This window comes from Emys orbicularis, chromosome 5 (assembly GCF_028017835.1).
Source record: "Emys orbicularis isolate rEmyOrb1 chromosome 5, rEmyOrb1.hap1, whole genome shotgun sequence".
In the NCBI taxonomy this organism is placed as follows: Eukaryota; Metazoa; Chordata; order Testudines; family Emydidae; genus Emys; species Emys orbicularis.
In genome coordinates this window covers 802,581-829,869 of record NC_088687.1, presented here as the reverse complement: position 1 = coordinate 829,869, position 27,289 = coordinate 802,581, and the positions used below count along the sequence as shown (strand labels likewise).

The window sequence follows — 27,289 nt, the reverse complement described above, 5'->3', positions numbered from 1 at the left end:
GTCAGGCTAGAGCCCAGGTTCTGAGACCCTCCTGCTCAGAGCTTCAGCCCGAGTGGGAACATCTACACTGCTATTTTTAGCCCTGCAGTTTAAGCCCCATGAGCCTGAATTAACTGACCCAGGCTCTGAGATTCAGCACCACATATTTTTCTTTGTGGTGTAGACATACCCAGAGAGGAAAAAGCTAAAGCTAGAAGAGCTGTATTATGAGGTCCTGCCTTCTGCAGATTACAGGGGGATGGCCATATGCCACACTTTCTAGGCCCTGGACTACACTACAGGGTTAGGTTGAATTTAGCCGCGTTAGGTCGATTTTATAATGAATGAGTCTACACAAGCAACCCCATTCCGTTGACCTAAAGGGCTCTTAAAATCGACTTCTGTACTCCTCCCCGGCGAGGGGAGTAGCGCTAAAATTGACCTTGCTGGGTCGAATTTGGGGTAGTGCGGATGCAAATCGACATTATTGGCCTCCGGGAGCTATCCCAGAGTGCTCCACTGTGACCGCTCTGGACAGCACTTTCAACTCCAATGCACTAGCCAGGTACACAAGTAAAGCCCTGGGAACTTCTGAATTTCATTTCCTGTTTGGTCAGCGTGGCGAGCTCAGCAGAACAGGTGACCATGCAGTCCCCCCAGAATTGCAAACGAGCTCCAGCATGGAGCGAACGGAAGACACTGGAACTGATTGCTGTATGGGGAGAAGAATCTGTGCAGGTAGAACTCTGATCAAAAAGAAGAAATGCTAATATATATGCCAAAATCTCACAAGGCATGATGGACAGAAGCTACAACAGGGACACACAGCAGAGCCACGTGAAAGTCAAAGTTCTCAGGCAAGCCTATCAAAAGACAAAGGAGGCAAACAATCGCTCTGGGTCAGAGCCCCATACATGCCACTTCTATGATCAGCTGCATGGCATTCTAGGGGGGGACCCTACCACTACCCCAGCACTGTCCATGGACACCTGCAAGGGGGGAGTCTCACGCAACACGGAGGAGGATTTTGTGGATGAGGAAGAGGAGGAGGAGGAGAATACGCAGCAGGCAAGCAGTGAATCCGTTCTCCCGGGCAGCCAGGACCTTTTCATCACCGTGGAGCCAATACCCTCCCAAGGTGGGATCCCCAACCCTGAAGGTGGGGAAGGCCCCTCTAGTGAGTGCACATTTATAACTACAGTACAGGGTTTAAAAGCAATAGTGTTTAATGTTTGATTTGCCCCGAAGACTTGGGATGCATTCGCGGCCAGTACAGCTACTGGAAAAGTCTGTTAACGTGTCTGGGGATGGAGTGGGACTCCTCCAGGGACATCTCCATGAAGCTCTCCTGGAGGTACTCTGAAAGCCTTTGCAGAAGGTTTCTGGGGAGGGCTGCCTTATTTCATCCTCCACGGTAGGACACTTTACCACTCCAAGCCAGTAGCAAGTAGTCTGGAATCACTGCAGCACAAAGCATGGCAGCGAATGGTCCTGGGTTTTGGTCGCATTCAAGCAACAGGCGGTCTATATCTTTCTGTGTTAGCCTCAGGAGAGTGATATCATTCATGGTCACCTGGTTGAAATAGGGGAATTTTTGTAAGAGAACAGTAAAAGGACCTCGTTCATGCTGGGCTGTTTGCACTTGGCTAAAAGGGATCATCCCTGAGAATAGACACACAGCAGGGGGAGGGGTGAAGGGATCGTCCCAAATAGCCACACGGAGGGGTGGGGGGAGGTTTGTGCTGCACATCCACCCGAAAACCGCAGCCCCTCCTTTTAAATGGCAAACCCAACTGGTATTGCTTGCTATGGGAAAGGAGGGCGCTGCAGTTTTGAAAACATTCCCACGTGTTATGCAGGTGTTAGAAGCCAAACCCGCGTACCCTTTGGCTTACCATGGCTGCCTGGAAACCAAATGCTGTTGCCCAGCCATGTGTGATGTGTCACCATACCGGCAGACACTCAATATAAAAGGCAAAATGCGACCTTGTACCTAAAGCACATGTGCTGTCTGCTGTGAATTGCTTGATTCACTGTGAAAGAGTCTCCCTTTTATTCTCAGAAATGTATCCTCTTAAATTTTACTCTCCCTTCTTATCCTCCCGCAGGTGCAAATGTTTCTATGCTCCCCCTATCATCTCCGTCCCTGAGGTTATCGCAGATTAGAAGGCGAAAAAACGTCATCACGAGGACATGTTTTCCGAGCTCATGCAGTCCTCCCGCACTGATAGGGCACAGCTGAATGCATTCAGTGGCAGAGTCCAGGTAAACATTAAGTGAGCACGATGAGAAGAGGCAGGATGCGATGCTGAGGCTAATGGGGGAACAAACTGACATGCTAAGGCATCTGGAGGAGCTGCAGGAAAGCCAACAAGAGCACAGACCGCCGCTACATCCACTGTACAACCGCCTACCCTCCTCCCCAAGTTCCATATTGTCTTCACCCAGACGCCCAAGAACGTGGCGGGGAGGGGGGGGGGGGGGAAGACAGGGGACGGGAGGAGAAGAGGCTCTGGGCACCCAGCAACTCCAGAGGATGGCCCAAGCAACAGAAGGCTGTCATTCAAACAGTTTTGATTTGTAGTGTGGCTACAATAAGCAATGTGGCCTTGTCCTTCCCTCCTCCCCCACCCCATCTGGGCTACCTTATCAGTTATCTCTCTTTTTTTTTTTTTTTTTTTTAAATTAAGGAAGAATGAATGCATGGTTTCAAAACAATAGTGACTTTATTTCCTTTGCCAGCTGTGATCGAAGGGGGGAGGGTGGTTGGCTTACAGGGAATTAAAATCAACAAAGGGGGGCGGGTTTGCATCAAGGAGAAACACACACAACTGTCACACCGTAGCCTGGCCAGTCATGAAACTGGTTTTCAAAGCCTCTCTGATGCTCAGTGCGCCTACCCTGTGCTCTTCTAATCGCCCTGGTGTCTGGTTGTTGAAAATTGGCAGCCAGGCGATTTGCCTCAACCTCCCACCCCGCCATAAACGTCTCCCTCTTACTCTCACAGATATTATGGAGCACACAGCAAGCAGTAATAACAATGGGAATATTGGTTGCGCTGAGGTCTAACCTAGTCAGCAAACAGTGCCAGCGAGCTTTTAAACATCCAAAGGCACATTCTATTACCATTCTGCACCCGCTCAGCCTATAGTTGAACTGCTCCTTACTACTGTCCAGGCTGCCTGTGTAAGGCTTCATGAGCCATGGGGGGCAAGGGGTAGACTGGGTCTCCAAGGATAACTATTGGCATTTCAACATCCCCAACAATAATTTTCTGGTCTGGGAAGTAAGTCCCTTCTTACAGCTGCTCGAATAGCCCGGAGTTCCTAAAGATGCGAGCGTCATGCACCTTTCCCAGCCATCCCACGGTGATGTCCGTGAAATGTCCCTTGTGATCCACCAGTGCTTGCAGCACCATTGAGAAGTACCCCTTGCGGTTTATGTACCCCTTGCGGTTGGCAAGGTGGTCCAGTGCCGAGATAGACGGAATGCATATCCCTATCGCCCCACCACAGTTAGGGAAACCCATTGCAACAAAGCCATCCACTATGACCTGCACATTTCCCAGAGTCACTACCCTTGTTAGCAGAAGGTCAGTGATTGCATTGGCTACTTGAATCACAGCAGTCCCCACAGTAGATTTGCCCACTCCAAATTGATTCCCGACTGACTGGTAGCAGTCAGGCATTGCAAGCTTCCACAGGGCTATCGCCACTCGCTTCTCAACTGTCAAGGCAGCTCTCATCTTGGTATTCCTGCGATTCAGGGCGGGGGAAAGCAACTCACAAAGTTCCAGGAAAGTGGCCTTACGCATGCGAAAGTTTCGCAGCCACAGGGAATCATCTCATACCTGCAACACTATGCCGTCCCACCAGTCTGTGCTTGTTTGCAGGGCCCAGAATCAACCAGCCCCACTGCCACCACGATGTCCCAATTGCCACAGCCCGTGCTTTCACGAACGTCTATGTCCATGTCCTCCTCACAATCGCCCTCGTGCGGCCGTCTTTTAGCCAGGTTCTGCACATACCGCAGTATAATGCGCGAGGTGTTTACAATGCTCGTAACAGCAGCGGTGACCTGAACGGGCTCCATGCTTGCCATGCTATGGCATCTGCACGGGTAACCCAGGAAAAAAGGTGCAAAATGATTGTCTGCAGTTGCTTTCACTGAGGGAGGGGAGACTGACGACATGTACCCAAAACCACCCACGACAATGTTTTTGCCCCATCGGGCATTGGGAGCTTAACCCAGAATTCCAATGGGCAGTGGACACTGCGGGAACTGTGGGATAGCTTCCCACAGTGCACCGCTCCGTGAGTCGATGCTAGCCACGGTAGTGAGGACACACTCCACCGACTTAATGCGCTTAGTGGGGACATACACAATCGACTGTATAAAATCGATTTCTAAAAATTGACTTCTATAAAATCGACCTAATTTCATAGTGTAGACATACCTTAGGAGAGCCACTTGGTGCAAGAACCCTTGGATGGCTGAAGCCTCATACATAAAGTCCCGCTATAATAATGAACCAAGGAGTACCTCAATAGCAGAAAACTAGCTTCTTCCTTTTCATTACTTTGATTGCCTCCAGCATACAGAAGGGTTCTAGAAGAATCCAAAGATTTCTCAAGCATGCCTACTGAGACTAATAACGGAATTCTCTTTACAATAGTTAGCAGCAGTGATGTGAAGCTTTTGGAAAATATGTCTGGTGTAGACAAAGGCAAAGATATCAAAGGATGTTGTAACAAGTTACGATGCTCAGTCTCCATCCATAGCGTCTGGAGTTGTACAGAAAAAAAAGCTGCATACAGATGTGATAAATTCATACAATTTCAGTTGCCTGATCTATATCAAGATTTACATGCAAAGACTATTAATCAAGTTTAGTTTTCAGTATTTTGCTTCAGAAAAAAGAAAAAGAAAATTAAAAAGGGGGGGGGGGGAAGCTTTTCCTACATTTTGGCCATAAGCATGTGTGCTCTACACCTACACCCAGCACCACAAACAGTTAATATTAAGCTAGATGCAATGTTTTATTGGGATTGTACAGAAACAAAAAGGTTGAATTCTTAGTATGCTCACGTTCCCTCATATCTGGTCTTGCATAGCAAACTAGAAACCTTGGTTCTCCCTATCTTAGCTTTGACAATCACTTCTATGACTTTACAGTGCTCTTCCATGAATATTTAGTGTTCATCCTTGAATTATAGTAAAATGTTTCTTGCTTGGCTCTTCCTTAAGCAAACGAAATGGTGTTCGATCTTGAATAGCAATACTTCAAAGCAAAATGCTTCTCATTAGCTCTGGGAGCAGAACTCAGACACTAAACATGCGTCTTAGTAATAGATGAGCCAACACAAAGATCTATAAATATCACCAACTTGCTGTCTAACAGTTTTTTGTTTCGAATGCTTGAGTCAATTTGAAAAACACACACATTCATTAAATGGAGTTAACAGACAAAACTTAACATACATTTGATTACTAAGTAATGAAAACAAATTTTCAATGCCTAGTCATCCCATAAGAAATGGCCAGCACATGTTCACTTTTGCTAAGTGTTTGCCATCCTCAGGAATCCTTGGTGTTCCAAGATAGAGAGCACAAAGACGACAAAGGGACAGACCAGGTCAGACTACAAGTCATGGGCCAGATTTTCTGAGCTAAACAGGTGCACCTTTCCATTCTGTTCTATACAGATTCTTATACCGTCTTATTACCATGGTAAACAAGCACCTTCCAGTACCACATTAAGCAACATGACCTACACTTGCCACATATGGTTTGTTCTCTCTCATCCTCTACCTAGGGAGAAAGAAATGTGTGAAGTGTGTGCGCGCACGTCTCATGTGTGCACACACTTGTCCAGTTAGATGCAAATAATTTTGATGACAATTAAGCAATATAAAAACTATTTGCAGTAGAAGTGTGCATTTACCATTTTAAAACTATAACAACTGAAACCCAGAGACCATTAGCAATCTTCAGATCTATTGTAATGACTATCCAGTTTTTGCTAGTTTTCCAGCTTTCCTATCTTGTAGCTTTTATTGTGGCTCTGAAAGACCACTGTTAATAAATTTTCCATGTTTCCTGGCTCATTACGCTCTTCAACCAGTTTACTCTCCTGCCATATTACAGAAGCAACACTCTCATGGTAAGGAGGATATGGACAAAGACATGCAGATGGGAGGAAAAAGAACAAATATGGCAAGTGTCTCCCATTTTAGCATTTGGATGATGTTCAAAATAAACAAGAGCCAAAATGAAGCATGTGGGGAAAAAAGGCAGTAGACAGTTTCTAAAAAGTTAAGTTGCTGGTTTTCAGCAGATATTGTGGAGTTCAACAATAAATTCTCATCTGTTGTGCCAGTGTTCGAGATACTGTCAAATTCATGCTTTATAATAAAGCATACCTGACTTGTTTAAGTCTAGTACCTGACACTTTGATTTGTACAAGTCCATTTCTTATATAGCAATTATATTCGTAATCTACACTTTGGGTAAAAATAGTTATTATACAGTATACTTAGGCTTGGAAGAATCCATTTTTATGCATGTCAGCATTTTTTGTATAATGCCAGTTGAAGTTTACTTTTAAGCATTTTCTCTGTTTAAATTTTCACAGTTGTGGGAAATTATGGGGGAGGGTGTCAGAATAATTTAATGACAGCATAAGTAAGTTAAATCTTTATAAGCCATTAAAACAAATTGTCAACATTACATGTCAAAATATACAAAGTTAAATCAACAAGGCATACCTGTTGTTACTATTCATTCATGAATCCATTCATAACAAGCCTAATTCAAAAGTCTAAAAAATCATCACTGGATTTTAACTAAAATTCTCAAGCAGCATTTTTATTACCTTTCCTATCTTCAAACTTTGATCATCTAAACATTTGTTGTTGTGTTTATAGTGAAATCAACATTTATCAATAAAAATTAATCCGTCCAAGCCTAAGAATATTGCAGAAATATATTTTCAAGTGGTCTGAATCCTTGCTGTGCCATCAAATATTGCTTAAGGCATGAACAAGACTCCACCAACCTGTCTATCACAGACTGATATTTGTATGTCCTCTTAACACTCAAGCGTTCTGCCATACGTAGAAAATTAAATTATAAATAAATGTATACAAGTCTGCGCTGCAGAGTTATTTACTTACAGGATTTGAAGAGATAGGGCCCCATATAAAAATAGGCACGGACGTACTAAAATGGGAAAAACAGACAGGCCAGACACTAAATTGTCTACATTTTGATCAAACTACACCAGAATCATTTCACACACATGTAGAAAAAAAGTGTACACTGCAGGTTTCTATGGAATTACTTAAGTCCTTAATATGGCATAAACTAGAATATGACTTTTGAGAAAGACAATGATTCTTGATGTAAAGATTTCAAGCGATGGAAAAATCTACCACAACCCTAACCCTAGGCAAATTAGAGGATTGCCTAGACAAATTAGAGGATTGGGCCAAAAGAAACCTGATGAGGTTCAACAAGGACAAGTGCAGAGTCCTGCACTTAGGACGGAAGTATCCCATTCACTGTTACAGACTAGGGACCGAATGGCTAGGAAGCAGTTCTGCAGAAAAGGACCTAGGGGTCACAGTGAACGAGAAGCTGGATATGAGTCAACAGTGTGCCCTTGTTGCCAAGAAGGCTAACGGCATTTTGGGCTGTATAAGTAGGGGCATTGCCAGCAGATCGAGGGACGTGATCATTCCCCTCTATTCGACATTGGTGAGGCCCCATCTGGAGTACTGTGTCCAGTTTTGGGCCCCACACTACAAGAAGGATGTGGAAAAATTGGAAAGAGTCCAGCGGAGGGCAACAAAAATTATTAGGGGGCTGGAGCACATGACTTACGAGGAGAGGCTGAGGGAACTGGGATTGTTTAGTCTGCAGAAGAGAAAAATGAGGGGGGATTTGATAGCTGCTTTCAACTACCTGAAAGGGGGTTCCAAAGAGGATGGATCTAGACTGTTCTCAGTGGTACCAGATGACAGAACAAGGAGTAATGGTCTCAAGTTGCAGTGGGGGAGATTTAGGTTGGATATTAGGAAAAACTTTTTCACTAGGAGGGTGGTGAAGCACTGGAATGGGTTGCCTAGGGAGGTGGTGGTATCTCCTTCCTTTGAGGTTTTTAAGGTCAGGCTTGACAAAGCCCTGACTGGGATGATTTAGTTGGGAATTGGTCCTGCTTTGAGCAGGGGGTTGGACTAGATGACCTCCTGAGGTCCCTTCCAACCCTGATATTTTATGATTCTAGGCAAAATATTCCCCCGATTAATTACCCTCACTTAAATTTGTTAAGTATCAGAGGGGTAGCCGTGTTAGTCTGAATCTGTAAAAAACAACAGAGGGTCCTGTGGCACCTTTAAGACTAACAGAAGTATTGGGAGCATAAGCTTTCATGAGTAAGAACCTCACTTCTTCAGATGCAAGAAGTGAGGTTCTTACCCACGAAAGCTTATGCTCCCAATACTTCTGTTAGTCTTAAAGGTGCCACAGGACCCTCTGTTGTTTTTTAAATTTGTTATGCATTCCTGTGCACATCTAGACTCATCTTCCAGCTATTGGATCTTGTCATGCCATTGTCAGCTAAATGAGCTCTCTAGCATCAGGTCTCTTCTTCCTGTGTAGCTATTTATGGACCCAATTAAGTCACCTCTTAACCTTCTTTTTAAGGTCTCATTACAAGGCAGGTTTTCCAGTTCTCAAGTCATTCTTGTGGCTCTTCTCTGAACCCTCTCCAGTTTTTCCACCACCCTTTTTGGAATGTTGACTGAGAACTGGACACAGGATTCCCATTAGTGGTCTCATTAGTGCTATATCCACTGGTAATATAACCTCCCTACTAAATTTTTATGTTGACTGTCTTTAAGCAAACACTGGAGGTTTTTCAAAATTGGTCCATGTAATAAAATGAAGTGCTCTCAGATTACAACTAAGATCTCAAATTTGTGACCATGATCATTAAGATGATGTGGCTACATAATCACGTTTTTTTTCCCTCCGGATCTGAAATACTGACCAGACAATTTCACATGTCTTACTTCAGAAGGAACTTTCAAGCCAGTTTGCACATTTAAAAATTAAAAATAAAGAACTCTGCTTGAAGAAAGTATTACTAAGCAGGCTGAAAATATATAAAAATGAAAGCTATTACTGAAGAGTATTTACTATGACCTACATACATTTAAAATGATTGAAATGTTCAATTTTATTTGAAATTACTTTGGCTCTAGGCTACAGCACATGCTGAAAATATGTAACTGTGCTGAAGAACTTTTTCTCATAACTAGTCCCTCAAAGCTTTCAAATAGTAGTAAAATGGTTAGCCTTTCATTTCTTATAACACAGGAAATACCTGTCTTCACAGTTTGAAAAATACCTCAAATGCCAGGGTCAGCCTCAAAAAGCCATGATGTTATCTGAAGTCAAATCTTCCATTTTATTGGCAGAGTTCTCATGTTATGTTTCTGCCAAAATGGTAAATTAACTGCATTAGACTACTCCTCCATCAAAATTTAGCTCCTGTGCCAGTTTAGCTTTCCAGACCGCAAGCTCAGAAAACACCGTGTTATGAATCCTGTACGTCACTAAATTTTAGGTTACCATCTCTTTACTTGTTTGGGGGAGGGGAGGGGGGGAAGAGAAAGAGACCCTTCTTAACAAGGAAGAGAAAAGCAACTGGTCCCTTGTCTATCAAGTGGAATGGAAACAGTCACTACAATTGCAAGCAATACAAGTTCACTGCAATATTAATGTTTGCATTTTTAAGTAAATTGATGCAATTAATGACAAATACTTACCAATACACACATCTATCTTCCCTTTGATAGCAGCTTCATGCAGAGGAGTGTAGTTCCAATTGTCTCTGGCATTTGGATCTGCACCTTGACATAGTAACAGGCTAACCACCTCAGCATGACCAAAGGAACAAGCATTATGAAGGGGTATTAGCCCTCCATCATCACGAGCGTGAACATTGGCTCCTGTCTGCAGCAAGTGTTCTACTACATCCTTCCTTCCAAAACCTATGAGAAGAAAGAAACCTTTGTTAAATGTCTGTCAACACAGAGTCTAGTTAAATATCTATGTGGGCTAAGAAGTATGTTCCTATCTCTAAAACAACCACATGAGAAGTAAATCCATTTTTAAAAGCATTTCAATCGTTTGGTCATAAACACGGAATGTTCAGTACGGTCAAATATATTTCCCACTTGAAAGATGCACTTAGACTGACAATGGACATATTTAAAATAAATTCAGGTAATCAGAAGAATGTCCCCTAAACTCATGTGCTTCCAGAGCCTCTTGCAGAAACAGGTTCTGGAGCACAGAGTCTTACTGCCCTTTGGAGCCCTTTCTGAGAAGACCTTGTAGGCATCACAGCCTTTAGCACTCTTCATCTGAAGCTGGTGCAATAATCCCATTCTTTTAGATGGGTCCCCTATCTTGGACAAGGCCTAAATTAAAGATTCAATGAAATGATCAGAGTGAAATAGTAAAAACAAAAACTTTTCCACCTAACCCTATCGTCAAAATAAAAAACTATTTATAGTTAAGTGTGTTTCTTTAATAGTGGATGAAGGGAGAGATATGTTCTATGACCACTCCAAAGGTAGAGAAACTGAAGGACCATTAAAAGGTGGCAGTCTAGGCAATGGAGGACCTGAGGGAAGTGCAATCATAACTGCCAAGTATGGCTCAGAAGTGTTCTGAGGTTGGGCACAGGACTCATACAATGGGCTCTGTGAAAACAGCATCAAAGGGGAAACAGAGTGCCTTAATACTGAATGCTAATTGAGGATTTTAACACATCTTTCTAGAGCTCATCATTACATCACACATCCCAAAATCATGGACAATCAGAAGGTTTGTTCTCTAGAATCCAAGGCACCAATCTGAGTGCACATACACAGGTAGTATGCCCCAGCAAGAAGATAGCAATTAATATTAGGACCCTCCCAAAGACATCTTAAGAAGGTAAAAGTCAAAATCCTAACCTTTTCCTTCATTTCTCATTGGGGGGCAACAGGTCTGGAAACCTCTCTCCTGGGTCATATCCTACTCTTTTTCAAATGTTATGATGCCTTTTCAAAGAACACAACTGACAAAATTTTAATGTGGCTAACGTCAACACTGACTAATCTAGTTACCGCTGTTAGACAAAAGGGAAAGGAAGTGCTGCTGGAGCCTCCCTTGCACATGCAAATTATGACAAGCACCTGGACAAAGCAAAGTTCCTTCCTCAACCCACTCAATCCGTAAAATGGAGATCCCACCATCTCCCTCACTCAGTTTTGCCAAGAATTAATGGATTGCATTAAACAATGAAGATTAAAAACAAGAGTCTAATTAGTACTTTTTTAAAGTCTTGTTTCCAGTTCTATCAATGAAGCTTTTTAATTCAGAAAACACATGAGTCAGAGTTGGAATCGTTAAAGAGAGAGTTCTCTAGAGACCAATAGACAAAGAAAAATCTTTTGGATAAACACCTCGAGTTTAAACTGACTTCAGGGCCTTCTTTCTGATCCAGCAAATGGACAGAATCTTCTGTTCAAGGGAGAGCCCGAAACCTTAGGGAAGGGTTAGAAAGACAGACTCCTGCTGGAGTTGGAAGGGGGAAGGGTGATCTTTGGTAAGTTTATTAGCATGTGTGTAGGTTTCTTTATTGTTTTTAATGTTTTCTTTGTAATGCTTTCACCTTAAGAATAAATATGCTTGCATAAAAAGGGTAGTGTTAACGCATAACTGCTGGCAATTACTTTGTTCATAGTCTTTCAAGAGTAAGCAAACACAGATGCCATCCTCATTAAGCAATCTGGTTAGCTGGCAATAATAGTGTAGACAGGGAACTCTGCAGCCTGAAGTACTCCCACCATCTTCTCTGGGGGAAGAGGGAGACAGACGCGCGCGCACACACACACACACACGCACGCACGGTCTCCACCCAAGAGAGGTGAAAACTAAGCAGCTGGGAGCCTAGAGTGGGTGCTGTTGCTGCATCACAGAGAGGAATACAGGATCAGTTGCCCTGAACTGAGAGTTTTGTTTAAACCTTAAATCTGTGTGCATCTCCAGACAGAAAGTTGATCCATCTAGCAATTTATTAAACTTGAGGCTTTAATTCAAAATCCTCCATTTAAAAGACCTTGCACAGATGATCAGGCAAAACATTAAGAAAACTGAACCTTCAACAAGACTTGAAACCAGTGGTTCTCAACCTGTGGCCCTTTACGGCCCAATCAGCACACAGCTACAGCCCACGTGACATCCTCGGGGCCATACAGGTAGTATACAGGTATAGTGTGTGGATGCGACCCACATAACACAGAAAGCTGCATATGCGGCCCACAACAGTAAACAGGTTGCGAACCACTGCTTTAAACCAAGTTCACCTAGGCAATGAAGTCAGTGGGAGTTGGTAGGTTCTTAGCACTTCTGAAAGTCTAGTTACCTATTTAGGTGACTAACTAGGCTTTATCATTAAGTCTTGTCCCTCATGCTTTCTGCAGGTAAGAGACCAAAGTTATAAAATACTACAGTATATCCATACCCTTGCATGAAGTAAGAAGAATATGTCTTCCGCAATTAGAGTACTAGCTACATATCAAGTTCTAGTTATATCACACAGTCAGATAATGCAGTTGTATAATTTCACTTGTCTTACTAAAAAGCAGAAATTTCTATCTAGTTTTGACAGGTATCCCAGGTAATGTGGGAGTGTCAGGTTGTTTGGCTGAGCCATTGGCACAACTCGTGGAACATGTGAGCCAAACTGGCTAGTTCTATTTTCTTTTAAACTAACTATAATCTCAGTTTTACTCTGATCACAATTTTCCATAAACTTTGGTTTTCAGTTTTCTAGGAAAGATTTTTATTTCAATTACTTTCACTGCATCTTTTACCGTCTCTCCCACATTACAGATTACTTGCTCTTAGATTTGTGTTAGTCTGTGGTGGGGCGGTGCCCCACCCCCTGAGAAAAAGGCTGGAACAGGCCTTTGAGGCTGTGCAGGCCGGCAGCCAATCAACAGAGGCCTCTGAGGAGCCAATCAGGGCTGGGTTAGGCCCTATATAAAGGCTGCCTAGCAGGAGGAAAGGCAGTCTCTCCCTGACTGCCAAAGGAGGAGGGTTCCTGGGCTGAAAGGTAGCACCTTGGACTGAGCAGTCATAGAATCCTAGAATATCAGAGTTGGAAGGGACCTCAGGAGGTCATCTAGTCCAACTGCCTGCTCAAAGCAGGACCAAGCCCCAGACAGATTTTTGCCCCAGATCCCTAAATGGCCCCCTCAAGGACTGAACTCACAACCCTGGGTTTAGCAGACCAATGCTCAAACCACCGAGCTATCCCTCCCCCCGAAGTGCTGGGGAAGGGCAAAAGGAGCTGAGGAGCTCCAGCCAAGGAAAACCCCAGGCTGCAGGCCTTGCTACAAAGGGCCGAGCAGGTGCACAGGGCCGAAGGGGAAGCAGCCCAGGGACAAAGTCTGACAAGGGGAGAGAAGGAGGGCAGAGAGTCTGCCGCTAGAGGGTCCCTGGGTCAGGACTCAGAGTAGCAGGTTGGCCTGGGTCCCCCCCTTCCCCCTTGTACTACACCTGGCTGACGAGCGTGGCCTGATACAGACTGTGGCTGGCCCCTGTGACAAAGAGGCTAGACTGTGAGGCTGCAGCCAGCCAGTAGAACAGGTGCAGACGAAGGACTGCTGATAACACCAGAGCAGTGGGCACTGCCGGAGGGCAGTGTCCTGAAGAGGATGCCGCCGAGCGGAGAGCAACGCGGGTCCCGACACCAACAGGAGAGCAGACGATGGACGGGACACCACCTACAGAGGGCGCCCCGCAGAGGACAGAGCTAATTCCCAGACGTGCCAGCGGGAGGCGCTGCGGTGGTGAGTCCCAACCCCGTCATAGTCCCAACACTTCTTTAAAAAAGTCTAATAAGAATATGTCCTCAAGAAAATGGAAAAGTACAGCTTATCCGTATCTGAACATTGTCATTATGTTAGATGAAATAGCAAAAATGCACTGAATAAATGTAATCCCATTTTATTACTTTTTAGAGGACCAAACCTAGTTCACATCAGAGCATGTGCACGTCTCCATTTCCAAGCACTCATCTTATTAAGAAAATGAATGTTATTGTCAGAATGGTTTCCGTGGTATGCAGGTACTTCAGGCTAGTTTAATTTGTCTTTCCAGTTAAGCATATTGAGAGTCAGATTTTCCCTCACACTAGTTTACATCAACACAACTCCACAGACTTAAATGAAGCTAGTCCCAGTTCACAACAGTGTAAAACGAGAATTAAGCCCACTGGCTGAAAATAAGTGCATTAACTTAACTATATCTAGAAAAAAGAACAGGAGTACTTGTGGCACCTTAGAGACTAACAAATTTATTAGAGCATAAGCTTTCGTGGGCTACAGCCCACTTCTTCGGATGCATCCGAAGAAGTGGGCTGTAGCCCACGAAAGCTTATGCTCTAATAAATTTGTTAGTCTCTAAGGTGCCACAAGTACTCCTGTTCTTTTTGCGGATACAGACTAACACGGCTGCTACTCTGAAACCTATATCTAGAAACTGAATCAGACATTTTCAGTGCAGCGTACAAGCTTTCCAGTAAAATTGCAGGTTTCACTAAATAAATAATCTGAGTCTAAGTTCTATGTTCATATTCTTGTATTTTCTCATTCTCCTCCACCACACATTTTAAACATGATTTTGTTGTACAAAACCACACTATTCAGAGAAATCAAAAAATAGGACATAGCTGAAGCACAGAACGCTTCATGTCATTAGAAGTTAATACAATTCATACAACTTAAATACTGAGAACGATCAGAGATGTTTAAAATGGAAGTCTGTCGGATCTATTAAATTTGTCCTTGGGATTTTGCCATCTCACAGGCCCTAATCCTGCAAATGGGTCCACTCCATATGGGCATGAGTCTGCTGACATGGATCCCTTTGCAGGATTGGCTTCTAGAAGTGTTTTAGCCTCCGCAAAAAGGCATACTTCAAATATTCTTTATCCTCCCACACCATCAGTGCATAGGGCATCCAAATTCCACCATTGATTTCGGTTTGGTGCTGGTCTGTTCTGAGTGTCATACTGATGGATTCGGCTTCTTTCTCCCTTGTTCTGCATAATGCTTCTCTAGGTTACCCTCTTCTCTTTCCAGGTGGTGTCCACATTATTACTTGATGTGGAAGTCAGGCTGGTGGCATCCTTAAAGCACATCTTAAATATGTCCATCATTGTCTGACCATGTTTGATGTTTTTGGTTAGTTTGCTCTCCTTAGAATTTCTGATGTTGCAAGACACTTCCCAGTGAACTCTGAAGACCTTTTCCAGGTTTTTACTTTAGAATGAGTTGATCTTATCCATTTCTGTTGTACATTCTCATGACTCTGCTCCACAAAGGAGGACAGACAAATTAAAAATTCATACTTGTATCACTGTCAGCCATGCTACTTTTCCAAATCTTTTCAAGTTTCTGAAAGTTGTTTGCTGCTTTCAATATACATGGCTTGCCATATAGCATGGTGACACCATCTTGACACATCTCACTCCCTAGACAGGTAAAGTGACTTGCTACTTCTAGTGTCTCTCCATCTACTCTGTTGCTTTGGGGACATTGATAGCCATATATTTTGTCTTCCCTTTATTGATGAAATAATAGTTTATCTGCCAAAAGCTGGGTCTTTTTGTCCCGTAAGTGATGTGTTGGGAGTTAGAAGCGAGCACCTTCTTTTGAAAACACCCTCTTTGAAAATAAATGTTGCAGCATTAAGACAACACCCAGAAGGAAGCACCACAGATGATCAACTGACACAGACGCAGATTTTGCATCTGGTATAGATTTGCATGAGAGGGAAGCTGCTATAAATGTGAGGTGTCTTGCAGAGGACCCCAGGTCTCGTCTTGTCAACATCAGAGCATCGATCCAAATCGACAGAAGCCCAGCTCCACCTCTTCCCCCATCTAACTCACCTGGCCAGTGAAGTTAAGGGGAGCAACTAGTTGGTAACAACAACAAGACAGAGTGTGCATGTGAGTGCATGAGTGTAATATATAGCATATGCATATGATACAGTGTTGATTGACATATGTATTACCAATAAATGTGGCGCTTTGCCTTAACCCCCCCCGAAAAGATCCTGTGCAGTACTTTAAATACAACAAGATGTCTGCGGGAACTAATAAGGACTGTACCAGGGAAAGGATTGGGCCCAGACTCGGAAGGAGTCTAGTCTGTGAAAGAAGCTTATTGGAACATCTGAGGGTGAGATTTTACCTGTAACCAGTTTCTTAATGTATTAGGCTTAGACTTGCCAAGGAAAATAAAGCAAAAACACACAACTTACTTTGTTCTGTCTGTTATTACTTGAAACCATTTAAATCCTACTTTTATACTTAATAAAATCACTTTTGTTTATTAATTAACCCATCCAGAGTAAGTGATTAATACCTGGGGGAGCAAACAGCTGTGCATACCTCTCTATGAGTGTTATAGAATCATAGAATATCAGGGTTGGAAGGGACCTCAGGAGGTCATCTAGTCCAACCCCCCTACTCAAAGCAAGACCAATCCCCAGACAGATTTTTGCCCCGGATCCCTAAATGGCCCCTTCAAGAATTGAACTCACAACCCTGCATTTAGCAGGGCAATGCTCAAACCACTGAGCTATCCCTCACATTCTTAAGTACCAGGCAGACTGTGAAGAGCTACAGAGACCTTATAGTAAAATTGCCAAAAAGGGTGTCCTTACTAACTGCAATAACTCAGTTATTGCATAACTCAGTGCTTGCAAAAATCATGTGCAACATCATCCTGGAACATATTAAGAAACATATCTCCAACTTAGATAAGGAAGCAGGTTTTAAACCTCTGAATCACATCTCAGACATATTTTAGAACAAATTCTGGAGTGGCAGGTGTGATGGGTTCAGTTACAGGGACCCCTGATGTGCTGAATTTACCTCTGAGACCATTTTCCCTGCCAGCTTGGGATTCCAGAACCCTTTCTTGTTGAGCCAGACATGCTAGCCTGCTGCAACACAGACTCAGGTCTGGTCCACGCCCCCAAAGCTGAAGACTTTAACCAAAAACTTCTCAGTAGGTCACCTATCTTCAGCACCCAGACACCCAGTTCCCAATGGGATCCAAACCACAAATAAATCCATTTTACTCTGTATAAAGCTTATACAGGGTAAACTCAAATTGTCTGCCCTCTATAACACTGATAGATATGCACAGCTGTTTGCTCCCCAGGTCCATTTCATATCTTAAGGCTTAAAAAGAAAACTTCAGAAAGTTATCATGAAAATTCACCTGCCCAGGCACAGAGTCTACTCACTCATGCTTACCACAATAGTGGTATCCTATCACCTATTCCATCAAAACAAGTCACTCAGCCCAAATAAAGTGTTGCAATACTGATCTAATAGGTTTCTACTGTTTGGCCTTCTTTGGCATAAAGAGGCAGCCTTAAAAAGTAAGGTTTCAGAGTAGCAGCCGTGTTAGTCTGTATCCGCAAAAAGTAAGTTAACACAGCTAGAAGTAAACCATCTAATAAGAACAGAATCACTATAGCGTCTTCATTCATTTGTGAAAGCTCCCTTACAAAAGGGTGGGGGGGAGAGAGGGGAAGAGTAGGTCTCATCTTCAAGCTATTTCAGTTTTAGAAGAGAAACTTCTTTTCCTTGATCTTCAGAGAAACAGAATTACAAAGTACCTTCTGGCAACATTTTTCACTACAGCTTGTCATGCACCAGGGAGCTGAAATCCAGCACTCCAAGTTCTTCAGGCTTTTAGATCCAAGCACAGCGATAGCAGGTAAGAACATGTGATATCCCCTAAAGGTAGGGATGCACTACCCTTGAATCCTTACAGTCATAAGAACAGCCATACTGCATCAGACCAAAGGTCCATCTAGCCCAGTATCCTGTCTTCCAACAGTGACCAATGCCAGGTGCTTCAGAGGGAATGAAGAGAACAGTTAATCAAGTGATCCATCCCGTCGCCCATTCCCAGCTTCTGGCAAACAGAGGTGAAGGACACCATCCCTCCCGATCCTGGCTAATAGTCATTGATGGACCTATCCTCCATGAATTTATCTAGTTCTTTTTTTAACCCTGTTGCTGGCCTTCACAACATCCTCTGGCAAACGGGGTGGGGGGAGAGATAGCTCAGTGGTTTAACCACTGGCCTGCTAAACCCAGGGTTGAGTGTTCAATCCTTGAGAGGGCCATTTAGGGATCTGGGGCAAAAATCTGTCAGGGACAGTACTTGATCCTCTTAATGAAGGCAGGGGACTGGATTCAATGACCTTTCATCCCTTCCAGCTCTATGAGAGAGGTATATTTCCATATATTTATTTTATGTTTTATATTTATATTTAAAGAGTTCCACAGGTTGACTGTGTGCTGTGTCACTTCATGACAGAGCAGAAAATAAAGACTTTCCAAAAAAAAAAAAAAAAAAAAAAACCTCAATGCCTCAAGGAGACACTGCAATAAAACAGTGTAAAATTAACCAGCTCCTCTCAACATTGTTTACTGCCAAACTCGAAGGAAATTCCTAAAGGAGGTCTCTCCAGAGAAGCAGAGTATCAAGGTATTTTTCCCTTCTCTGAAGACACCATTTCTGCTGGATTTCTACTCTTCGAAGGGAACTATCTTGGTGAATGTTTAAGAAAGCAAGCATTACAACTCTGACAAACAGTAAGAACAGGGCCAATGGCAACAAAATAAATACTAAATATAGAAGAAGGGTAAGAAGACACCTCCATAAATGGTACTTTTATAGCCCGTAAGTTGCATCCAAAAGCAAAATACTGCAGAGTGGCCAACTCAAAAATACTGATCACCAAAAAGATATTCTAGAGGGCAGGAGTGTTTGAGCATCACCGCTTCAGAAACAGACAAAACCCAAGCCAAGCAATCATGCTTTGTAGAGTATACGGAGTGAAGACTACGCGGCTATTTTTCCTATGTCTGAAATGAAAACCCCCATTAGGCAATGAATTGAATGAGTCTCGTTATGGCCAGCAATTTGACATGGTCTTTTAGTGACAGCACTGCCAAAAAAAAGATGATGAATAGAAATAAAGTTGGGTGGACCTTAAGCACTTTAATCCACTTAAAACACAGCCCCAATCACTGATCATGTGGGGTAAGGTCCCATCAGAATGGGTACATGGATGTGGTAAGAATGCTGGCAGAACAACACTCATTGGGATGAAACTACCACCACTTTAGAGAGGAATCTCACATGAGTCTGTAGCACTGCCTTACCCTTGTAAATATTCAATACCAGATGGATCGCTGCAGCCTGTAATTCATTGATATTACATGCTAAAGTCAGTGCCTCTACAAAAATGGCCTCCCCCACCTAAGAAGTTTGAGCTCCCAGTTAAAGTGGCTCAAAAAGTAGCTTTCAGATCCACATTAATATCCCATCACACAAATAATGGAGGCTTTCAAATGAATCATGTCCTTAGAAAGTTTGTTTCCGTTAACATTTTGAAAACCCAATTGTGAAAAGATTCAAATATCAACCTTAACTCTGCCCTACTATCACTGTGTACCATCCTAGCAAGTGAAAGCCCTCATCAGTTGCCATGCAGAACTTTGCTTTAATTCCTATAGTTAACAGAGCAAAGTTCTCTGCACGTTATACAAAAGATTTCAGCAAGTTCTTGTGTTCTGGGAAACAGATATGTTGGAAAAAAAACTCCAAAATTGTTAGACAGTGAAGTACTGTAGAGTGACCAAAGCAGCAACATGAACGGGTACAGCAGTATCTCCTATGATGGTCTACTGACTTGGTTGATTTTAGGGAAAGTGTGATGAGCAGACAAACTGACAGCTCTGTGCTGAGAGAGAGGAAAGGAGGCTGCCACGAAAGAGTCACACAATACATCTCCTTTATGGAAGTTGGAGCAAAATAAAAGCTCCCCCTGCTCAAATTTATGTGATACTTTGACCGTCTCTAGATCATTCATTCTATCCACAATGGCTAAAAGGGAATTCTTTGGGCTTTATACAAAGAACAGGATTTCCAGCTCAATTACAAGAGTGAATAGTATAGGTACAGTGGGGTTTTCAGTTGATGAGTGGCAAGTAGTATATTAGATTCATAGATAAGGCCAGAAGGGACCATTGTGATCATCTAATCTGACCATCTGTATAACAGAGGCCAGAGCACTTCCCTGAATTAGTTTGATTTACAGAACATCTTTTAGGAAAACTTCCAATCTCAAAAAGCAGCTGTATGTGGCCCATACTAAGGGAAGAATGAGGAGGGAAGAAACCACTTGTAAAAATTTCAAGTCTGTTTTTACATATTATATCTCAGTCAGAACCAGCACACTATTTACCACCAAAACACAGTGTAAGTGTTCCCAAGCAAAAGGGATACACATTTTCACAACCTCCCCTACACCTACTCTAAAGCTTTCATTTTAAAAAAAATGAAGTCTCTAGACCAGGGGTGGGCAAACTTTTTGGCCCGAGGGCCACATCTGGGTATGGAAATTGTATGGCGGGCCATGAATGCTCACGAAATTGGGGGTCGGGGTGCAGGTGCGGGCTCTGGGGTGGGGCTGGGGAGTTGGGGGTGCAGGAGGGTGCTCCGGGCTGGGACCAAGGGGTTTGGAGGGCAGGAGGGGGATAAGGGCTGGGGCAGGGGGTTGGGGCATGGAACGGGGTGGGGGGGGGGGGGCAGGCTCCAGGCAGCACTTACCTCAAGCAGCTCCCAGAAACAGCGGCATGTCCCCTCCTCCGGCTCCTATGTGGAAGCACGGCCAGGTAGCTCTGCGCACTGCCCTGAGCGCAGGAACCGCCCCTGAAGCTCCCATTGGCTGTGGTTCCTGGCCAATGGGAGCTGCAGGGACAGTGCTTGGGGTGGGGGCAGCATGCGGAGCCCCCTGGCTCCCGCTACGCGTAGGAGCTGGAGTGGGGACGTGCCGCTGCTTCCAGGAGCCATGCGGAGTGGGGCAAGACCCCGACCCTGCTCCCCGGCCAGAGCAGGGCAAGCCCCAGACCCCGCTTCCCAGTGGGAGCTCAAGGGCCGGATTAAAACGTCTGGAGGGCCGATGTGGCCCCTGGGCCATAGTTTGCCCACCTCTGCTCTAGACCATCTTGCTGCAAAAAAATATAACCTTCAAAACATAAGCCTGTCACTAGGCTTACAAATTTGGCATCTGATTTTAGAAGTTAAACAAAAACCAGAAGGAATAATCTAAGAAACATCCAGTCCTTGCCAGCTATTCTTTCTCTACCTTCTGGCAGCCAGAATCTTCACCCTCCCCACTAATGGAGGCAGAGAACACAGGCAAATAAAATTCACCCTCACTCCCACATGCACTCCTCTTGAATATCTGCTTGTGAAATTCAGCAGCCCACTTAATAGGCCCCCAGCCAGCCCCTTAGCCACCACTGCTGCTCCCCCCTACAAATGCATACTCCCCTTTCAGGGAGATGAAGTTCCTCAAACGGTGAGTGGGAAGAAGAGCATCTCCTATCCATGAAGACGTCCATAGTCCCAAAAGAGGCAGCTCCAGAAAGATATGTTCCCTGTGCTATCTGAATAAGGAAATAAATGTGACTCCTTACTCACCATCCATCCTCCTGATGTGGTGGAAAGACTCCACCATCCAGATACAGCCCAAAAAGTCACTTTTACCCTATTGATTGCTGATGAAAGGAGCTATGTTAAACTCATCTCAAGCCTCTAAAGATAGTTTTGCTGATTAAACAAGCTGATATATTAAACTTAATTGTTTCAACAGTATATCTTGAGTTTTGCAAATAATTGCTCCAGAGTATTTTGCAATCTTTGCACTAGAGAGAGAAAGAAAAAAAGCATTTTGATTCCTAATGTTCTTTTCTCAGGGGCTATTTTTCTTCTCTTTCCCTTATGATAGAGAAAGATTTGTGAGCCTAAAAACTTCATAAAGTTAAAAAACACTGATAATGCTTTTTACTAAAAAACCTGAAGCCAAAAGACTACTATTGTAATAAATTAATTCTTCTAATTTGTCACTGTTGCTAAAGAAACAATGTCTGAACATGAACAGTCAACAGGACTGTGAATGGAGGGGTGGGGAGGGAGGGACAAAAGACCAAGGCCCAGAAAAAAATGACTGGAGAATGGAGCCTTATCAACAGCCAGAGGCAAAATCCATATACAAGTGACTGCAGGCTGGGTTTTGGGTTTGGTTTTTTTCTTTGGTTGGTTGGTTGTTGGGGTTTTTTTTTTGGGGGGGGGGGGTTGTTTCTTTCTCTTTTATGTTAGTCAGCAGTGCCACTGGTGTTTTTCTCTTATTTTCCTGTTTGAGTTCATTCAAGAGTATAGTGACTGTCTGGTTTCACCCACATAGTTGGTGCTTGGGCATTTAGTGCACAATCACCATCAGAAATCAGATGTCCATGGCTGACATTTGCAGACACTTTCAAAGGCAGGACCCCCTAATTCAGAAGTTTATCCTAACACCTTCCCAACATATAAACGAGATCCACTAGTACCTGATGTGGTTCTTATCAAACTACGATAACTTACATGGCACCTAAAAAGTGTCTAGTCCAGGGGTTCTCAAACTTCATTGCACCGCAACCCCCTTCTCCTGGGATCATGTAGTAATTTGTGTTGTCAGGAGTGTTTGAAGGCTGAGCCCATCCAAGCCCTGCTGCTCTGGGCAAAGGGGCCAAAGCCCGAGCCCCACCACCCTGGGCAGGGGGGCCCAAAGCACTTCATCCCCAGGCAGGGGGCCTGTAACCTGAGCCCCACTGCTCAGGGCTGACCCCAAAGCCCTGGGCCCCAGACAGTCTAACGCCAGCCCTGATGACCCCATTAAAATGGGGTCGTGACCCACAGTTTGAGAACTGCTGGTCTAGTCTATAGATACAGGCACAGACAGAGTTAAGTTTGATGTTGAATCTTCCAATAGTAAGCGTCCTGCACTTCAAGCAAGTTTTTGTTCTTCTGTTAGAATGTAATATTGTTAAAACTGTTTTAAAGGGCAACATTCTCTCACATAAGTTTTGTTCATTTCCCCCTCAATTAAAGTGGAAAAGAGTTTTTCATGGTCACAATCCAAGTGGCCGAATAAGTTTTGCTTGTAACTTTAGTGGCACCTGTGTTTCACCAGTGATGCTCAAGAGTTTAGGCATGCATGAAGTATGTTGGTGAACCTTTTATAAGCTTGAATTCAGGATAAGTAGGACCTAGTTGAGGCCAGCACCACCATGTCACGCAACAGACACTTGACCAAATTACCATACTTAGTGATTGACATTGGGGGGCGTTATGTCATTCAGTCATTCAATTTTTTGAAAAATTACCACAGACCTCAAAATTTTTAACAGACGTGCTGCTGACCCTTGGGGTATGTCTACACTGGAAACTTCAAAGCGCTGCTGCATGAATGAGTGCAGTCACCAGCGCTCCCGGTAATCCACCTCCACAAGGGGATTAGCTCCCAGCACTTGGAGCCTGTCTACACTAGCGCTTCAACATGCTCAAACTTGCTGCGCTCAGGGGGGTGATTTTTCATCCCCTGAACCAGCAAGTTAGAGTGCTATAAAATTTAAGTGTAGACAAGCCCTTGGTTGAGGTCTCTGGAATTATCACTTGATCTATAGAACTCAAGGAGTTTGCAAACGATAAGCCCCACATTTCAGGGCTCTTTAGAATTAAACTCCATCTGCACACTCCTTGGGGATAAACTGCTTTTACAAACTCAGCTAATATGAAGCTCAGGCGCTACAGTGGCAGCACTCGGGGACTCACAAGACACAGGATGTGGGCTCCGCTCCTCAGAGAACCACTTTTTGACTCTTTATATTGGTTATTCTGGATATGTCAACGCAATGTTGGTGGGAAAGGAAGCTGGACACATTTAAGGAATGTGCCCTCAAAGACTTCAAAAAGTGCTGATTTTTTAAGCAAGTCATTTTAGTGTGGTTAGTCCAAACTACGTTTTAAAATGTAAATATTGATCATTGTGTACACATACAAATAGATTTTGTATTATTAAATATTTTAAGAGTAATGCCTAGAGGCCACAATGTACAGCACTTAGTACAAAGAAATACAGGATGTGCCAGAGAATTCACAATCTGCACAAGAGCCAAGTCCAGAAATCATGTTAGTTAGTGGGCTGAGGCTATGGCTTATTTTGAATATCTTGCACATTTTATTGTTATTCCCTTCCCTATTTGTGTGTTTTTACACACTTGTGTCATTTTCAATAGCCAGGACTACGTTCTTTGGAGCAGGATCTCGCTTTTTACTTCATGCCCACACAGACACAGCTGAATGGGGCCCAAGCTGATGCCCTAGGAACTACTGTACTACAAAGATCATCATCCCCCAAAGGAAGTTGGAGCCCAACTGTGTTCCGAAAGTGCCCCAATGTTACTTTCTCCCCTAATTATATGCACACTAGTGGATTAACTTCTTGTACAACTAGTAAGGAAGAACATTTTCATGGGCTATCATTATTTTGTTTCTCCATGATCCTTTATTGCCTTTTTTCCCCCTTACCCAGTGAGTTCAAAGTATTATTTTTTGCCCTTGTTTGGGGGGAAGGGGACATTTGAAGAGTCTGTTCTCACTTGCCTCCCCACCTGCAGGTGCTATGAAGATTCCACCACTAAAGCAACTTTTGTGCTCTAGAGACCCTTGTTAACACAAAGATGGAACTTGGTGTCTTGGACCTTGTGGTGTTGAAACACTGGAGAGCTACTTTCACACAAGTCCTCTTCAAACAGTGTGAGATAGTATCGGTCCCTTCTCAACAACCAGGAATGATGACAGGACACAGACACTACATCTCTCCAAGCAAGAATAATCAGAAGAGAGTGGCTCACACGGACACCAAAAATATGAGTTTGAAGTAAGAGCTTAGGCAGAGAGCAGTTACTAACATCACTGAGGGCTTACCTTAAGAATGCAGTAGTGCTTACTGTTACTAAACTGCTTTCCTTTAAGAAAAGGCCATTGACATACACCTACTCAACAGTTTGTTTTGAAGGGCTAAAAACTTTTTTTTTAATTAATGTCTAAGTTACAAAGAAAAGGGCCTGTAACATTCACCAGGAAGATAAGGAAAGCACAGAGTCATCCACAGATAACCAAAAACTTCTGTTCGCCAATCTGTAACACTGCTAACCTGACATTAACACATCCCTGTCAAGTCACGAGCAGACCAAAAATCATTAAGGTTTTTTTAAATGGGGGCGGGTGGGTCAGAGGTGGTTTCAGAGTCTCCAAGCCAGCTCCAAGGCAGCAGTCTGAAGTGCTCTCCCCAAGCTCACGAGCCAGCTTTATCTTAGAGTCTGTTCTAGCTGAGCCCATGGGGATCTCAACTCCATACTCACCCTGTGACCTAGCCGCCACCCCAACCCCATTGCCCAGCAGCTACACTGGGACAGGTCCCTCGGGCTGGGCTGGGCCGCCCACCACCACGGAGAGCGCCTCCCCCGCAGTGACCCCCCCCCTCCCCCGCCGGGCGGCGGCGCTCACCCGCGGCGAAGTGCAGGGGGGTGGATTTCCTTCCCGCCATGTCCTTGGCGTTTACGTTGCTCGTGTCCACCAGGCGCTTGACACGGGTCACGTCTCCATTGCGGCAGGCTTCGAGCAGCTCCCGGAAGGCGCCGCTCCCCGCGCCCGGCCCAGGCGGCTCCGGGCTCTCGGCTGCCGGGCTGGAGGCCGCCGAGGACGACGATGAAGCGCTGCCGCTACTGGTGGCCACGCTGCTGCTACTGGAGCCAGAGGCCGGCGGGGGGGCGGCCCCGGCCGCGCTCTCCGGCTGCTCCGGCGACAGAGCGCGCTCCGCGTCGCGACCGCCGCCCGAAGGGGGGGCCTCGCCCTCTGGCCCGGCCAGGCTGTGCCGCTGCGGAGAGGGCGCGGCGCCCGCAGGGGAGAGGCCTGGGCTGCGCGGCGGAGAGGCCGGCGCGGGGGGCGGCGGGTGATGGTGGTGATGGTGCTGGGACCGACGCGGCGCCGCCATCTTCCACTCCAGCCCTGTCACTGCGGCAACGGAGCGGCGCCCGCCCTCGCTTCCGGCCGGCGCAGCCAATCGCAGCTCAGGACGACCGGACGTGACGTATGTTGTTGTGGTGGGGAACGGGGAAAAGGGGGGGGCAGAGAAGAACAACGCGGGGCGGGGTTTGACTACAGCTTTTCGAGCCCGACGGCGGCCTGGCCCCGCCCCCTCCGGCCGCCAGCAGCGATGGGAGGAGAGCGTGTGAAGAGAGCAGGGACCAGTACTCCACGCCCTGCCTCCCCCTTGCACACTCGCCCCTGCTCCTGCTGCCCAGTCACCCCTGCCACCCCCTTGCACACACACGTCGTTGCACGCTCTAATGTATTTGCTACAAATACATTAGAAGCAAGTGGAAGACCAAGCACAGGGTAGGCCTGTTACTCAATGGGGGGGCCAGAAATAATAACGGGAAATGTGGAAATGGCAGAAGTGCTTAGTGACTTCTTTGTTTCGGTTTTCACCAAGAAGCTTGGTGGCGATTGGACATCCAACGTAGTGAATGCCAGTGAAAATGAGGTAGGCTGAGAAGAGGCTAAAATAGGGAAAGAACAAGTTAAAAATTACTTGGACAAATTAGATGTCTTCGAGTCCCCAGGCCTGATGAAATGCATCCTAGAATACTCAAGGAGCTGACTGAGGCGATATCTGAGCCGTTAGCAATTATCTTTGAAAAGTCATAGAAGATGGGAGGCATTCCAGAAGACTAGAAAAGGACAAATATAGTGCCCATCTATAAAAAGGGAAATAAGGACAACCCAGGGAATTACAGACAAGTCTACTTAACTTCTGTACCCGGAAAGACGATGGGGCAAATAATTAAGCAATCAATTTGCATACATCTAGAAGATAATGTGATAAATAACAGTCAGCATGGATTTGTCAAAAACAAATCAAGAACACAAACATAAGAAGGAGATGTAGACCAAGCTGGATGAGCAAGCATCTCAGAGAGATGATTAAGAAAAAGCAGAAAGCCTACAAGGAGTGGAAGATGGGAGGGATCAGCAAGGAAAGCTACCTTATTGAGCTCAGAACGTGTAGGGATAAAGTGAGAAAGGCCAAAAGCCATGTAGAGTTGCACCTTGCAAAGGGAATTAAAACCAACAGTAAAAGGTTCTATAGCCATATAAATAAGAAAACAAAGAAAGAAGAAGTGGGACCACTAAACACTGAGGATTCAGTGGAGGTTAAGGATGGCCCAATATCTAAACAAATACTTTGCCTC

General features: G+C 44.6%; 1 protein-coding gene across 1 annotated transcript in view; it reads right to left on the bottom strand.

The window, feature by feature from the left end:
* The window catches only part of TNKS (tankyrase), a 296,841-nt gene extending 270,813 nt beyond the window's left edge, over positions 1-26,028 (bottom strand). The window contains exons 1-2 of the mRNA XM_065404557.1: positions 25,542-26,028; positions 9,813-10,037 (exon numbers count right to left, since the gene is read on the bottom strand). Coding sequence (XP_065260629.1) covers positions 9,813-10,037; positions 25,542-26,028 — 712 coding nt within the window. The remainder of the gene's footprint in view (positions 1-9,812; positions 10,038-25,541) is intronic.
* Between the last annotated feature and the right edge of the window lie 1,261 nt (positions 26,029-27,289).